Source organism: Haliaeetus leucocephalus, unplaced genomic scaffold (assembly GCF_000737465.1).
Source record: "Haliaeetus leucocephalus isolate CR32 unplaced genomic scaffold, Haliaeetus_leucocephalus-4.0 Scaffold616, whole genome shotgun sequence".
NCBI lineage: Eukaryota > Metazoa > Chordata > Aves > Accipitriformes > Accipitridae > Haliaeetus > Haliaeetus leucocephalus.
The window spans coordinates 3,141,089-3,158,107 of record NW_010973052.1 but is presented as its reverse complement, the minus strand read 5'-3'; the positions used below and the strand labels follow the sequence as shown (position 1 = coordinate 3,158,107).

General features: G+C 51.5%; 1 protein-coding gene across 1 annotated transcript; it reads left to right on the top strand.

The window, feature by feature from the left end:
• Nucleotides 1–1,214: 1,214 nt before the first annotated feature.
• ENDOD1 (endonuclease domain containing 1) lies at nucleotides 1,215–9,079 on the top strand. Its single transcript, XM_010578213.1, has 2 exons — nucleotides 1,215–1,661; nucleotides 7,413–9,079. Exons 1-2 carry the CDS (start codon nucleotides 1,368–1,370, stop codon nucleotides 8,544–8,546), a joined length of 1,428 nt encoding a protein of 475 aa, XP_010576515.1. The 5' UTR covers nucleotides 1,215–1,367; the 3' UTR covers nucleotides 8,547–9,079.
• The last annotated feature ends 7,940 nt before the right edge of the window (nucleotides 9,080–17,019 follow it).

Here is a 17,019-nt window from a genome sequence, read left to right as displayed (position 1 = left end):
CACCACACCAAGAGGTGCTGACGTATTTCCTTGCCTTAATACTTCTGTAAGTCATCCCTGAGTAGAGGAATGACAGTCTTGGAGTCTAGTCTATTTTTAGCGCTTTTACAGGCTCCTTCTCTGACCTTGGGCAGGCACTTTAACCACCCCCTGTCCCATTTCATCATTTGCGATATAGAGCACTCCTACCTCATCTGCAAACACTTGTGGGTTGGTAGCACTTGCAGATTTTTGCTTGGAAATCACTTTAACGGTATAAACCAGCTTTGTCTAAAAGTGACCTGTGCCTTATTGGCACCCAGGATTTTTTAAGGTTGTTGGCAACACAGGTGATCATATCTAACTTCTTGAGTGGGAAAATGCACATTTTCTTGACTGAGGAACTGCTCTGTAGTCTCCTTCCCATCCTGACTATTCTGAAAACATTAATTTTCCCAGTCACTGAAGGAATACAGCCTTTACCCAGCAGTAGCTCTGCTGATCATAGACTCAGAAGAGTGGTTTCATTCCCTTTAGGCAGTTCAGAGGTTTTATATGTGCTAGTTCTATAGGTTTGGTCAAAATATTCAGAGATGGGTGTTGATTAGGGGTATGTGATCCAAGGGTCTTCATCCTTCTTCCTCTGGTTAATCTCTCCTGAACGAGGGTCTGCCAAGGTGAGGTGATACTGCTCCACAGGAGGGTTTCAGATGCCCATTACAACTCCCAGAGAGACGGGAGGAGAATGCCTTTCCCAGGCACCTTGGCAGCACATGGCTGGCAGCAACAGTGGTGACAGATACCCCAAAAGGGGCAAAGTGGGTTCGCAGCAGTGCCAATATCCCGCCACCTGTCTTCTCCCTCTCCCTTAGCCAGGCTCATGGCTGGAGAGGGCAGCTAACACCTTCTTCGGGGTGGTGAATCTGACTTTGCAGCATCCCCCTGGCAGCCCCAGGAAGACTTCTGGCTGCGTCAGCCAAAATTCCTGCTGGGGACTCTGCTGCAATGCAGCACACCACACCCCCGCCAGCGCTGAGCCCCAGCCTGGACAGCCAGTGCCGCTCAGCTTTAGTCCTGCACCGCCGTAGGCTTCCCTCCTCCTCTTCCCAACGAGCCTGGATGATTTCAGGTTGCTTGGCGTTATCTCCTGCAGGCAGTTGGCGTCCGCAGCGTGTGTCAGCGCAGCCCGGCGCATGTTTGGTTTCACAACGCAGAAAGCGCTGGCTCCCCGAAGGGATCGGCTGTGGTTTCATATTTCATTTCCCTCACACGCTACACCCGAATTCCAGACGCTTTCTGGCTTCGCTGCTGCATGGACTCAGAGCACAGGTCCTTTGCCGAACCCAGCGGAGGCAGACGGGGCTTCCCTCAGCTCCAGGGAGTGCACCATGAAGACGTCAATCGTGTTTTTGCTTTGCATCACAGTTTTCCCAGGCTTTTCCCAGGGCAGAGTTGTCGGAGAGGATGAAACTGGTTTTGCTGAGTGTAATGTGTTCTTCCCTGGACAAGTCCCACCCGAAGGATTTACGGAGCCGTTCCACGTGAAAATCTGTCAGCAATACAACAAAGAGCCACGCTTTGCAACCCTCTACAGTACTAAGGACAAAATCCCTCTTTATTCAGCTTTTAAGTATACAAAGCCAGCCCAAAACAAGGAGGAGAACTGGCTGGTTGAACCGCAGGTAAGTCAGCTTTTCCTTCGCTGTAAAGGAAATGTTCCTGGAGAACATTTCCTCTGGGGTGAAGCTGGGGCTAGGGTTTTGCAAAGGAGGCAGGAGTTCTGCTTGTTGAACTTCTTTCGATATTAATTTAACCCAAGCAGAACTTATTTTTGTGCTTGGAACTGACCAAACAAATAGTTCCTTGTCCCACGGGGCTTATAATGAAGGCTGGGAGGCTGCTGCGTGCAACGTGCCGTGCCAGGGGAGAGGAAAGTTATCTTTGCCACCAGCTGATGCGTCTGTCCTGCCTAGCCAGCTATCACGGGCAGGGAGCACTGCCGATGGGTAGCAGAGTTAAACATCGCAGTGTCAAGTTGAAGTTTGTTCTGTTGCCAGCGTGATCGCAATGTTGATAAGAGTTCTTTAGCTTCGCTGCGCAAGGATAAAACATCCATTTGTGGTTCACCAAGTTGACGCTGCAGCTTTTTGTTGTGTGCCTGTGTTGCAGACTCGGGTAGGGAAATGAGTTGCCGTGTCCTGGAGCGTGAAGGCTTCAGTCAGGTCAGAAGTGTGCAGTATAAAACAAATTTCGCTGGAGCCTCAGTGGTTTTTGTCTCCCCTGACACTTGGCATGTTGAAGCAAGTCCTTCAGGCTGTTAAATTTAAAGGAAATCCTTAAAAAATGCCCTGAGAGGACAAGTACGCTTTACCTCTCTCTCTTTTTTTTTTTCCTTGTTTCAGGTTTTTCAGCAGTGATCACAGGTAATTTTGTAGCAAATATCAAGCTACCCCCATCCATTGAGCTCAGGAAAGATTGGCAGCATGCAAGGGTGCTTCATCAGGGCAGGAATGGCTGTGGTATCAGAGCAGCATGTTGGGAGCAGGGCCCTTAGGTGCTGGGTGCTAGATGTAGCCAGAATCAAAGCTCACCCCTGTCTCAAGAGAGTGGTTGCCATGCTCATTTTCCTCATATGGGGTGATGAGATAGTAAGACCACGAGGTCACAGGCAGTGAAGACAGGAAATCCTACATCCCTGCCTTCACCTCGGACCATCTCCCTGCTCTCTGGGCTGGGTTTTGAGTTGCAGGAGTTCCCAAGGGCCTTTTCATCTGCTCTCCTTGCACTTCACAGATGGCCGTGGGAGGTGTCTGCTTGCCCTTTTAAAACAGAGGGAAGCTTTTTGCAGAATGCCGTTACGGAGTTGAGGAAGGGTGATGAGTTTTTGAAGCACAAAGGGGACCTAGGCAAGTGAGCATTTGCTGTCAGTGCCATGGAGACAGCGAGGCAAAGCAGCAGAGATGAGATCCTTTCCCATTTGCCTCAGCCGCTGATGCCCTTCATCACCTCTAGCCACCATATCTCCTCCTGCTCCTCATGGTCTGACTCACCAGACCTGCCCAGGCAGGCTTGAAAGCCATTCCTGCCACGGAGCAGTGGGCAGCCCCTCCACAGCAGCTTCGGTTCTCCAGCACCTCCCTCCCGCTGGCTCCCCTGCCCTCCCCGCTCCATCCCTCTTCACCTTGTCATCATCCCTGCCAAGCACTCCAGAGCCCCAAACCTTGTGTCTCCTGCCTCCAAACCGTACTGCAGCCCCAGAAATAATTGGCCAGGCACTACCTTTAGTTGCTCTGGCTTCTCCAGAGCATCCCCATGCATTGCTGTGGGTCCATTCTTAGTTTACACTAATGGGTCTCCTTCACCCATTGCTGACATGCAGGTGTCTCAGGGGTGGGAGGTAGCAGCTCTGTGGTTCACTGGAGGAACCTCAGTCTGAGACAGAAAACCACTAGAAAAAAAATCATCTGAAGAATCTGTAAGGAGAAAAAATTAGGACTAGGAAGAATTCCTATAACTCAAGAAATAAGCATGTACACCCCTCTCAGACACTGCCACACAGGATCTGGGAGGAGAAAGTGGGGAAGAGATTTCACACCCATTATGTGTGTTCCCATCAAGGCTAGGTCAGATGGTTAGGAGAGGTCAAATGGCTGCTGAAGGGAACACTTAGCAACACCTGCTTTGCAGCATAGCCCCATGAGGTTATATTGCCTATTTTCTGGATAATTTCCTTGCCCAGGCAGGGATAGCCAGGTATGAGCAGGCTCAGCTGCACAGTGGCCTGTGCTTACACCTATGTGCATGCACATGGAGATGCAGAGACAGAGCAGGCAGAAAGAAATCACTATAAAAATGCTCTCTGCACTCTGTTGAGTGCCTCAGGGTCATCACAAGCTTTTTTGGGTAGTAATGATGTGGTGCGGGCACCGTCTCACTCCCTGCATGCCTACCTCCTCAGGAATGTCTGCCTGAGAAACAAATGCCAAATGTAGCACAGAGGCAGTAATTGGGTGAGAGGTGTGAGGAATGTCAGTGCCACCCACTGCTGATTGGCAGCTGGAAACAACGAATTAATTCAGCAATTAGTGAAAAATTAGAGAGCAGGCAGGGTAGGTTGATGAGCAGGGTACTGATGGGACTCCCCCAGGCTCAGGCCTGAAAACCTGCTCTGCCACAGTTTTGCTATGGGTTGAGAGCAAGTCACTTAGGTGGCTTTCATCTCATCTCGTTTTGGTTGTCTGAAAACCTATGGTTTTGACTCACTCTATAGGTTAGAGAGAGATGGAAAACTCTGGAGTTGCTTTTTCTGTCCTAATGTATGAGGGGTTGGATGAATCACCTTGTGTTTTCATTTGGTTGGTGACTACTGCTAGCCAGATGACCAAGGTGGGATTTGCATCGTCCAGCTATAGCTACCTCTGAGCTGCTCTCGCCATCTCTCTTGGTGGACAGTCAAGAGAAACGGGTACTTCTAGAGCCACTCATGTGGACGTCCTGCGACAGCAAGCTTGCCATAAGATACGCTGTGCCTCCTCCCTGGGACCTTTACTAAGGGTAGATGAAGTATCTCCACTGCAATGAAAGGCATAAGCATGCCTGAGGAAACAGCGAGGGGAGTGGAATGCTGAAGTTCACCAGGAATGGTACTAGGGTGGGGAAGGTGGGAGGTAACAGTGTCCTACACTGTTAAATGACCAAACTTGATGGAAGCTGCCTGCTCTAATAGCTGTGTGTTGCCATACTTTTAATCCTCCTCTGCCTCTGCCCTTCTCTGAAACTGCAATCCCCACTTTATGAAACACATCAATATTGTTAGGTGCTCACATCCATACAGGTGTTCAGATGCATAATTTATTTTTAAATCCCCATCCTATGAATTAGGTGTTTACCTGTCTGCTTGGATCTTGCCCTTAGCTATTCCAGGTTATTTGGGCAGGTGGCTTCATGGCTGACTCCATGAATGCAGATACGTTTTGGCGGTGACACAAACCAAAAGCTTTTTGAAGCAGTGAGGAAAGGTAGCTTGCAATGCAGATTAGTTGCAGTGCTGGAGGCAGCTTGCCTTTGGGGCTGAGCTGGAGGAGGCATGAAAACCTCAGTTACACATGAGTTATTACAAACCATAATATGAGTTATTATAAACATAACTTGGTGATGTCAGAGCCTTACGCATGAACAGCACACGGCTGCATTTTTATCATGTTCTTTTTTAATTGCACCTAAACAATCCCAATGGTATGTGCAAAAGCCTGCAGCTGAACAGGTAACCAGAGACATATTTTCTTGATAGGCACCTCAAGGTTTGCATGCATCAGCTCATAAGGAGAGAAAATTAAGTTTATACCATCTGCTTCATGTAGGCTGGGAATCTCTGCCAGGAGGCAGAGCTGACTTGTCTCGGGTTTACGTGTCCTTGTGGTACTGCAGCACTGCCATGGGAGTGAGAAGGGTTCAGTGTCTCTGTGAGCATGTCAGGCTCAAAAGGGCCATAACACGGAGGGCAGTTTCCAGGCACAGCCTCTCACCCGTGCCCGCTCCCCCCATCACCTGTCCTGTGGGATTAAACACGCTGCCTGCATCCCTCGTCCCATGGCACAACATCATAACCTCATCAGAACAGGGAGAATGAGCTGGGGGGGCAGGATGGGACAGTGATTTTGTGGAACGCAAAATGTCTGGCCTCATCAGCCAGCTGCAGCCCGTGAGTTTGGCGCATCTGAGCGAGAGGAGCAGAATAAGGCAGATGAAGTGCAGGTTAAGTCTTTTTTAAGCGGCATATTTAGAAAAAGCTACAACTTGTGCATCAGCACATAGGATTCACTGTGATCCTTCCAGTCCGAAGCAATAAGCATCAGATGCTTCAAAACAAAGTGCAAGAAACCTCCTTAGCAGGAGATGGGGGTGATGCAACCCTCTGCAATGGCCAGCGTTGGCACTGTGACCAGTGTTGGTGCAGAGCGAGCCCTGAGCCCGGACTGCAGGGGCTTGGCTGATGCAGGAGCCCAGCCAGAGCTCAATTCCTAGGCGAGGGTGATGGATAGCTGCTGACACTCGTGGTGCTGGCCATTTCACCCTGACTCTCAGCACAGGTTGACGCAGAGCTGTGAGGAGGTGATGAGTCACTAAGAGGATGCAAACTCTGGGTAAGGTTGCTGGACATCTGTCCAGCTGGCACTGCAAGATGGCCAAGGGACGAGGAAGGATGACTGGGGAGTGATTCGAGGTAGACCATGAACTGTCTGCCATAGATGTCTCCAAAGTACGTATTATATAGTGCAGTAAGCAGTCTACAGGCCAGGAGCAAATACTACAGGTTTAATTGGGCCAGCACAGTGCTAGGAGCTGAAGGCCACAGCCTTTGAAACAGAGACTACAGGAGGCAGTGACTGCCAGAGATCATCTGCCACCCCCAAGCTTCTACCAACATGCTCACCCTTTAATTTGGGGAAGAAAATGACAATCTGGCACCCCCTCCCGGAGCGGCTGCAGGCAGTGTCAGTAGGGCTGACTAAGGAGCAGACAGAGCTGCTGCCACCTGAGAAAGACCTGAGCACGTCCCAGCATTTAGTGCTTCTGCTCCCACTGCTCATTACCTGCCCATGCATGGCTCCGTGCATGACTCCAGGACAAATTCCTGCTGCAGCAATTGCTACCTCTGGCTCTGTTGCATGGGAATGGCAGACACAAGCAGGCAGCACAGATTCCATCGAGGACCTGCAGTGATGGCATCCTCACCCATGTTATGCCAGGAGCTGTGTGGTCATTAAGGATGAGGTTCAGACTATTAATGACATGAGGTTCAGACTACTAATGACAAGCCCTGAGACAGCCCTCGGAGCTCACTGCTGTGTCTGTGTTCAGGGCAGGGAAGTTCAGGTCACCTGCCATGGTGGCTGGCTTCATTCTGGCTTCTTACACCATCAGTGGTGAGAGGTAAATGCCTTCTCTAGACATCTTATATACCATGGTTTTTGTCTTCATGGCTTGGATTTGATAGTTCAGAGGGACTGAATTAAGGTGCCATGGTAGGTGCTTAAATGAACTGGAGGTACCACCACTGTAGGAGGTGAACACATGGCCCTAAACCAAGCCATCTATTGGTCTTAAAAATCTCTTCTAGGAAAAAAAGCACAAGTTAGAGGTTTGGTGCAGGGTAGCGGGTGAGATTCTGGAGGCTGTGTTGTGCTGCGAACCAGATTGGAGAGCTGCAAGCATCCCTTGCAGCCTAAATGGATGTGTTTGACAGGGCAGCTAAGTAGAGCATACAGTCCTCCGAAGCACTGCAAGGAAAATAAGGAGGGAGTACAGGATGTGGTCCGAGGCACAGCATGTAATAGCAGTCATAATGGAAAATATACTTCAAGGCCCCTTTTACATACTGCTTTCTAGGAAAGGCAAATTGCATCCAGTAACTCTTCTCTCTACTGTTTCAGATAGACGATCCAGAAAATGACCTGCATGAGATGGTGCATGAAGCTGATATTGTTGGCATTGTGGCCAACCTTGGTGCAAATCAAGCCTTGACCTCAGACTACGTGGGCTCCGGTTACGAGAGAGGGCTGCTCAATCCCAGCTTGCTCAATGAGGAGGATTTCCAGGTGGCCACTTACACGCTCACGAACGCCGTCCCTCTGAGTCCATCTCTGAGCAAAAGCTGGCACAGAGACATCGGGAGGGTAGTGGAGCAAGCTCTGGTCCCTCACTGCTCCAAGAAAGATCATCTGTATCTCCTTGCAGGTGCAATTCCTTCCAGTGTCCGAGTTAAAGGCAAGGTGTCAGTGCCAGAGACCCTCTGGCTGGCAGCCTGCTGCGATGCGCCGGAGGGATGGTCCCTGGGACTAGTGAAAAAAATGAATGATGAAATCAGCTTGGTGGACCTCACGGTGGGAGAGCTGGAGAAGCAGCTTCTCGCAGGAGTTCACTTGTTCAAGGGCAAGTGTGGGGAAGACAACAAAAACCAGGAGAAAACGGAAGCAATACTGCAAGCTGTCAGTCAGATCCGCTCTGGAGAGCAAGTAGGAGCAAGTGACAACCAGGAGGCCAAAGATGGCGGCTTGGTGAGAAGAGTGGCTGGCATCATTGCTACCCCTTTCATCAAAATTCTGGAACTCCTCATCTACGTGTTTGTGGAGCTGGTGAAATTTGTGTTTTATTTTCTGTGGCTTGTTATCAAGCGGGTTGGTGGTGCAGTTTTGGATGGACTCTACAGCCTGTGGAACGGGGTGGTGTCCTACCTTAAAGCCATCAGCATGGTACTCATCAGCATCCCCTATGATGTGGGGAGAGTCATCATCAACATCTTCCTGGGCTTCCTGCAAATTGTTCAAGATGTGGCGTCCCTCACCTACAGGATCCTGCGCATCCCCGTGGGGTTTGTCCTTCACCTCGCTGCTTTCCCTTACGAATCCATCTGTGCCATTCCCTCCGTCCTCAAAGACATGGCCACCGGGATCGGGGGCACCTTCTCTCTGGTCATCGATGCCACAGGCACACTTCTGCATGGCTTTTATTACCTGGCTTGTCACATAGTCAAACGGTTTGTCCCTAAAGGCTCCTCTGATGACTGATAGGGATGGAAACCAAGGCTGCAAAGACACGGAGTGAAGGAAGAGTGGGGCAATGCTTTAAGATACGTGGCCAAATGCTGTCAATTTTATTCTGGTATTTATTGTAGTGACATTAATAACAATGAACCGACTGGGGAGTAACAGGGAGGGCTGAGGTAATGTCGCCGGGGGCAGCCACCATTGTAACTCAAATTCTGTCTGTTGTAAACTGTTCGGGTTTTATCGGTGCAGGCCACAAAGTTTCTGTGATTTTCAAATGTCAAGATGCTTCCTCTGGGAGATGTGTGCTATATGTGGTATGAGGTTATTTCTTTCCGGCTATGATAACACTGAGCCCTACGCACTGGCAGTGAGCTCTGCAGAAGCCCATCCATGCCAAGGAGGAGGTGGTGGTTATGGAGGATTTTAGTTACAGAGGGTTTTCTGGGACCTGGAGAAAGGAGGAGGCGAGGGTACAAGGATTTGGGGCTGGGAAACAGCAGGGAGTGGGGCGGGATGGGTCAAGTTCCTGCTGTTGGTGGCACTGCTCATTGCACTGGGGTCCCACGGGTGGAGGGGGTGCGACCAGGTGTATCTTATAGTCCTCAGGCCTTTCCAGGCAGCTGAAATTGTGTGGATCTTGCTGTGAGGAAAGACCTGCTACTCGTCCTTTTGCATGGTGGGAAAACATTTTCCCTTAGCCATACCAAGGTCGTCTTCCCCCAACCCTTCCTTGCTCCCTGGTGACCACTGAAGGTCTAAGCCCTGAAGCTTAAAGATGTGGTGTACCCTGAAGGTCTAAGCCCCTGAATGTCTCAGCCCTGAAGCCCTTGTGCCTGCTCTGAAGCCCAGCGGCACCCGGGAGTCACGCTTTTGGCTTTGAATCAGTTGCCACCTGCTCTGCCTCCCTTGAGAGCTGACAGCTCCCCGAGCACGCAGCGGTATTTATGTGCCTGAGGTCTCTGTGAGACGATGCCCAGGCTGGCGATGGGTAACACCACAGCTGTGCTTCTGAGGCTTGTTTTGAAAGCACACGTCGCTGGGGAAAAATGATCCTCCTGGGTTTTCCTCTAGGGCAAAAGAAAAGCAGCTCTGCCCTTTCCATCAGTCTGGGTTGGTGGCGGGGATGCCCTTATAGAAAGGAGACATGGGAGAGGAGGCGCATGGGGAGCATGGGGGGATTTTGCTGCTTTCACGTGGGCTGATTTGCTGCTTTCATAGCCTGTACCCAGAGGCAGAGTCAGAGCAGGGCAGGAGCCAGCCCTGGGCAGGGCAGGCGGATCCCCTCAGTGCTGTGCTGGGCGTGAAGCTGGCCTGAGGGACATCAGGGAAACTTGTCCGGCAACTGGGAGAGAAAAGGCAGAGGGAATAGGATACTTGTGGTGAGTTCCTTGCACTTGGAGGTCCTGGCAGCACTCATGGAAGAGGCCTCTGCCTCCCGCAAGAGGAAAAGACGTCTGGGTGGCTGTTGCAGTTGCAGGAACCAGCATGGCCAAGCTCCACCTAAGCCCTAACAGCAAAGCCTTTTGCTGGGCATTTTTCCTCCTTAGTCAATTTTGGAAACCTGGAGGAGGGAAAAAGTGGTTGTGTTGCCTGTCTCCCATGGGGACTGTGAACTGTCAGGTGGGATGAGAGGCAGGAGGGGGATCTGGGGTGCAGCACTCATTTTGCTGTGTGAATACCCACCTGGTGAGCCCACGCACAAGCAGACACGCTTATGTCAGAGGTGAACCCAACTCCTCTTCTGCACCGCTCGTCCTCCCTGCTAGCTCTTCACCCCTTCCCCCAGCTGGCATGAGCCAGGACCCCCCCACATCTGGCACTCTGGAGCTGGGGCACGCGTGGGGCCTTTGCAGGGACCATCAGTGGTTTGCAGCCAGACGAGGGGCACAGGGACACCCGCCGCTGCTGGAGGAGGGCACGGGGGTACTGCCCTTCCCCAGGGCTTGGCTCAGCGAGGGGCTTTGGGTCTCTTGGTACAGATGCCTGCAGGAGGGAGGCTCTCAATCACAGCAGCATTTGCTTTGGCTGGACTCCAAGAGGCATTTGGGAGTTCTACATACACAGATCCTTCCCTTCACCCTCACCTCTTTCCCTCCCTCCAGCACCACGTTGGTTTTGGACCCCAATCTGCCATAGCATCCCATAAGGAGTCCCAGGGGTGTGCAAGCCAGTGCTGCTGTCCCCGTGGGCGACCCAGCGGTGCTGTGTTGGTGGTGGCCAGTCCTGGGTTGAAGAAAGCCCAATTACTCAACATGGCAACTGTGCCTCTCTGCCTCATGCTGCCTGTGGCAAGGCTGAGCTGGGAGGGGAGACATTCAGAGGGTAAAGGAGATTCTGGTGGTTCATGGTGGCAAGAGAGGGTTGTTTCCTTAGCTCAAGGGCTGCATTCAATGCAACCAGCTGTGCGTGCACATCCCGGACCAGCACACCCTGACCAGGTGGCTCCCCGTTCAGCAATGATGCTAATGGCATCATTGGGGATGCCAATGATGGGGATGAAGTGGGGAGGCAGTGGGATGAATGGGAGAGGCGATGACTCCTTGTCTCACCCTTCGTGGGCCATGGCTGGTTTGTGGAGAGAGGCCGCCTCCAAGCAGTGCTGGCTTTGTTCAAAAGGAAAGGCAGCTTTTGTGTGCCAATATGGGTATAGTTAGGTGAAGGCAGTGGTGTTTTACAAGTCCCTCCTTTGCCTTGGAGCTGTTGGTTTGGGGATTTTGGGTACAAGGGGCAAGGTCCAGGTTGCTGCTCCCAGCAAGCAGACAGCAGCCTGCGGATGCTCTCCAAACCACACTTTGCATCTCTGCCTACTCAAACGTGCCTTTCCTGCTGCAGAGCCAGAGGTGGAGCTGGTTTCCCACTCCCTCACGAGACCCCGTCCCAACCCCAGCACTCCTCTCGGGCTACATGGCAGCTGTCAAGGCAGGAAAGCAGCCAGCTCAGGTCCCAGGAGATGACAGGGTGGGGTGACGGGCACCAGCCTCGGGGACCCAGGGTCCCCAGCAGCCTCTGGAGGCACGTGTGGTGGCAGCAGCCGGCGATGCACTTCTCAGGGGTCCTGCGCCCAGAGCAGCTTCCCCACAGCTTAACCCAGCAGCCCCCGCATCCCAGCTCCACCAGCATCTCCGGTGCACCCCCCCCCAGTTGCAGCGATGTGGGAGCTCATGTGCTGAGAGGCACAAAAGCTGAGGCACCTCAGGAGGTCTGCGTTGCCGCATCTCCATCGCCATCACTGCCCAGCCTAGCTTGGGTCAGGCCAGCAGGTCCTCATGCTGCAACTGTGTCTTCTGACCGCAGGTGGGCAGTCCTTGAAATCTAAGGGGCTGCAGCACTGTAGGATTTGGGTAGATGTGGAACAGTATTATCAAAATTGTCTTAACGTGCTCAGATTTCAAATGCTAAGAACCGCAACTGGCACGGGGCATTTTTCTTCTGCGCTGCGTGTCTGAGCAGGTGATGGGAAATCTGTATTGAACGCTGAGCAATTATCACAGAACAAGCAACATCCTGCTACAAACTAACTATTGTTTGAGATTATTCTTATCTGGGCATGATTTATGGCTTCTGAGCTTTACTCTATCCTTGGAAACATATGGCTTCAACAAAATAAAAGTTACTTTTCCAAAGAGGGGCTGGTATCATGTTTCTGTCACAGTTGCAAACGGGATAATGCAATCCCGGGGTGCCCTGACTAATCAAGACAGCACCAGCAGCACAGTTGTTCTTTGTTATGGCTTGACATCTGATATTAATGGCCCTTTTGTGCTTTTAAAACACCTTTCCTCTCTCAAAGCACTTTAAAAGAGTCAATTCATTAAGGTGCAGAATATGTAGGTAGAAGCTGGGGGGTTGCAGGCAGTGAATTTAGCTCTGTGTGTGCCCGAAGAGAGAGGGAATGTTTTACTCTTGTGAGATGCAGTGAGATGCAGCTCGGGTGCAGCACAATGGCCAGGTACAGATTCTGTGATACAGAAAAATCACATCACAGCAGGATGACTCTTCGCAGCTGACAGGGAGAAACTCCCTCTTGTGCAATGCCATTCCCTTGACCGGTTTTACCACAACTTCTTGAGAAGGAGAACAAGTAGTCCCTAAAAGTGGCCATTTTCCTCCACTGACAGTATAGAGATCCTGGGCTGAGTAAGCCAGATGTTGGCACCTGCGTTTTATGGGTACCTCTCTTTGGGCAGACGAAGCCCTCCAGTGGAGTCTGCGTTCCTCTCAGGTCTGCAGGAACTGGTGAGACACTGGAACAGGTTGCCCAGAGAAGTTGTGGATGCCCCGTCATTGGAAGTGGTTGAGGTTGGACAGGGCTTTGAGCAACCTGACCTAGCGAAAGATGGCCCTGCCTCGACCAGATCACCCAACGCTTCGACACAGGGGTCTCCGTGCACCTCGAGGTGACCCTTGTCCCTGCTGCATTCATCCTGGGGCTGGTCACTGATAAGGGCAGGGGGACTCAGCAACCCCAGCAGCATGGTCCCTCGGTCACAGCCCTGGGCTCAGGTCCTCTGGGTCACACCTCTGCTGCCATTGCGTGTTTTGGAGCTGCTCATCTCTGCGTGGAGCTCCATCGCCAGCTCCGTACCTCCCTCTGGCCAGGGAGCTGCTCCAGTTCGGCAGGGAACCGAGCCATGCTTGTTCACAGGTTATCTCTCCAGCGTAGTCAGTGCCAGAAAATGGAAAAGGTATTGGAAAATAAATACCAGTGTAACTCGTTTGGCTAGGAAAGATTGCCTGGGAGCAAGGAGCATGAGGTGTGTCTGGGGTGTGTGCGTTAGCAAGATTGCAGTCCCATGGGTTTGACATGGGACGCTTTCTCTTCGCTGCATGGTCTCCCAGGCTGTTGGATTTACTTCGATTTGGGAATGGATCTCACACGGGGTAACATCTGCCATTGATTTCCACAGACCTGGTGTTTCCAGCCAAGCAGAAAGGCCTACAGACTTTCCAGTGGTGTTAGTGTTACAGCTGGTTGGAAAATCTCCAAGGAAATATATCCTGTCAGAACACGGTGATTTATCAAACAGGGTTCTTTTCATGGCAATTTGCCATATTCAGTGGAAAAGATTTTTCAGGCCCAGGCTAGAACAAGGACCAGAATCATCCAAGACCAGCCCAGAGTCTGGACTGGAGGTTCGGATGTGGACATTCAGCACCCACTGCTGCCTAAAGCCAGGCCTGGCATGTGAATGTGGCTGTCTCCACCTCACAGGAGTGCCCTTACAGCCACGGCCCATCTGAGCTTATGTCTCATTTTCTCCCATTTGTAAGGGTGAAAAAAACTTGTTTCCTTTCCAAAAATACTGAAATTGTGACTGTATTCCTGAGAGGTAGAAGCCATTTTCCACTGACCTAGCAGCAAAGTTGCCTGCAAAGCTGAAGCAGTGGCTTCAAATTCCTCTGCAGTATCATCTTTATTAATATCTTGATGTTTCAAACTAATTTAACATGGTGGAGAACGGACTTTTGGAGCAGATGTCACTGCGTGTTTACTGCTGTGACATTGTGGATTTTTGCCAAACCTCCCAATGTCTGCTGGTAGAAGATGGTTATGGACCAAAGCCAGGAGATGCAGCAGGCGGGCAGGATGATGCTAGTGGGCAGGGGAGGAACCATGGGAGCTCCTCACTGGTGGGAGAAGAGCAGCAGATGGAGGGGGTGCTTCAGACTAGATTTAAGGAAGAAATTTTTTACGATGAGCATGTTTCACACACTGGCACAGGTTGCCCAGAGAGGTGGTCAATGCCCCATCCCTGCAAACATTCAGGGTCAGCCTGGACGGGGCTCTGAGCAACCTGATCTAGTTGAAGATGTCCCTGCTCATTGCAAGGGGGTTGGACCAGATGACTTTTAAAGGTCCCTTCCAACCCAAACCATTATATCATTCTATGACACCAAGTGGCCGGTAACTAACTAGTGAACAGTAATGGCTGAGAAGTGGTCTCTGTTTGGTCCTGACACCAACAAGCTGCTGAGAGGAGCGGAGCAGCTCCAGAGGATGATACGATAGAGTCAGGGAGACATCGCTGTCTGGATTTATGCCACCCAAGTGTGGGCATTTAAAATCTGCAGGCACTGGGCTCCCTCCATTCAGTATAAATATCTCACTAGGCTTTCACCTGGGCATCTCAGCTGGATGCCTAAAGCTGGGGCCAAGGACGCTTAGCTGGGGTTGGCAGCTGATGGGGCTTGTCCCATCCATGGAGACCTTTGAGGTGTCCATTGACGTGGGTCACCCAGGTGATTGTACGGGTGGGATGGTCTTTCCCATAGCCTCTTGGAAGGCTCTTGGGTCACCAAGTCCTTCCATGCGAGTAGGAATGATACCAGGGGCTGATGCCTCCCAAGTGCTGCTGGAAATGACCCCCGGTTCTGGCAGCCACATTTGGGCGGTGGTTGGCATTTGTGCGTGGTCCCACTGCAACAGACGGGATTAACCAACATGTGCGCCTCAAACCCTACGAGTTGGCCTGACCTGTGTGGAGTGATCCCATCCCCCCAAAAACTTGGCCCACAATTTTTTGAGTTCATGGAAAACATGCATATTTGTGGGGTGGCTGAGTGCGCCCTGCACCCTCAGGCATCTGCGGGGTGTAACTGTACACCTTTGCACTGTAGGTGATAGCCTGCACTTCAAAAAAACACTGCACTCTGCAAAACTGAGATGAGTTATTTGACGCGGAGCAAAGGGGCCGCCTTCTCAAGGATCTGTGAGACCACAGAGCCCAGTAGCTGCAGAAGAGGTTTGAATGGTAACAATTAGCGTCCTGGTGTCAGAGAGGTGCAAATGATCTCTGAGGCTCACCATCCCACCAGTTAAGGAGAAAAGGTGAGAACTCAGACGCTGGGTGTCATCAAGGACTAGGGAACAGGCACTGGGGCTCTGGCGATGGAGGATAGTTTTGTCCACCCCCAGATCCTGCAGTGCCACAGATCATCACCCCAAGCCCAATCAGAGGGAGGTTTGGTGGAGTGGGATATGTCTGGGAACGTGGTACCTGTCCTTTATTTCTTTCAGGAGCCTATTCAGAGTCTTACACTTTCTCCATCACCCGTTGCCAGCTGTGAGCAGATGCAGGTGCTCAGCACCGAGCACATTCCCACAACATGCCCTGACAGCACTGCTGGGACTCCCGGGGACACAGCACGGAGGTTCTGGACCTCTGCGGTGGTGGGGATTTGCACTCGGGTCTACTAATTAGAGCTGGTAAGGATGCCTCCAGCTGAGCTGCTTCTGTTCCTGTTTTTTGCAAAAATTGCGTTTTTCTTGTTTTGTTTTTCTTTTTCAGCAGGAAAACTGAAAGAAAAAAACCTAGGGGTTGGCTTAAATCTAATAAAAAAAGTTTTCAGCTGATCTTTTCAGTATCACTGTGCCGTATTGCAGATGTGAGCCGGCGTTTAATCTTCCGCGAGCCGACCGCTGCAACCCGACAGTGTTTCCCCTGACGTGCAGGGAGTGGAGGCGGATCAGACTCCCCCAGGAGAAGATTCAGGGCAGATGTCACCCTCTGGTGGAGTCTCTCCATCTCTCCACCGGTTGCAGAGGAAGCCAAGAGAGATTAGCCGGGTAATTTAGCAAGACAAATTGAAAGTCTGTATTCAGGCAGCATCATCTCCCCAGCCCAGCTCTCCTCCTCCTGGTGCTTTCCGTGCATCACGAGAGACACCAGGCCACGAGGACAACGTGGGAGAGGTGGTCGGGGCTGAAGCTAAACCTGCTTTTGTGGGGTCACACGCTGCAGCAAGCTGCTGGGGAACTCATTCCTGGGCTAGTCCACCCTGAATGTTGCAGGTCATGACCGCTAAACCACTTCGGGTTTTGTTGTATTGTCTGTATCCAGTTTTTGGCAACATTTTGTTCCCTGGATGTGTTGAGACTCTGAACACCAGCCCCAGGCAGGAGGAGCAGGGGGGCTTCCCTTCTGCAAAAGCACTTTCCTGCGGGTCGGAAATGTTCAAGTTTTGCTCCAAGGGCCTGAAGGAAGCCCGAGAACAAAAAGCACATGTGGAGGATGCAGAAGGCAGGTTTTAATTCAGCAGGAAATACAAATCCAGTGATTATCTCCTTTTATACATTGAAAAGCTTACAAAAAATCAGTGATATTTACATGAGCTCATTGGCACGATGAGTGGTGTTATTTATAACTTCTATAATTCTAGCTTGGATTTGTAGAGCCTCTGCTCTGCTGTCCAGGTGCCTCACCAGATTGCTCTGTCACGATCAAATTAAAACTTACTGGGGGGAGTTTGCGTGCTCCCACGTGGCCTATAATTTGGGCTAATTTAGCGTGCAGCGTTGCAATCAAGTCATGTGCTGGCGGCTGCACTTCAGCAGCAATTAACGCAGACCACTTCTTCCCCGCGCCACGGCACGAGGAGCCCCCGAGGCGATGCCGGGAAGAGGCCAAGGAGACCCCAGTACAAGCCCAAATCCACCCTACGGACGCGGGCTTGCTTGAGCCACGAGCGGGCACCCGGTCTCCGCCGCTGC

Excerpts from the sequence above, each read along its gene's own strand:
- ENDOD1 (XM_010578213.1), top strand. The coding sequence starts at position 1,368 with ATGAAGACGTCAATCGTGTTTTTGCTTTGCATCACAGTTTTCCCAGGC. Across the intron at positions 1,662-7,412 it reads ACTGGCTGGTTGAACCGCAG|ATAGACGATCCAGAAAATGA; the intron begins GTAAGTCAGCTT and ends CTACTGTTTCAG.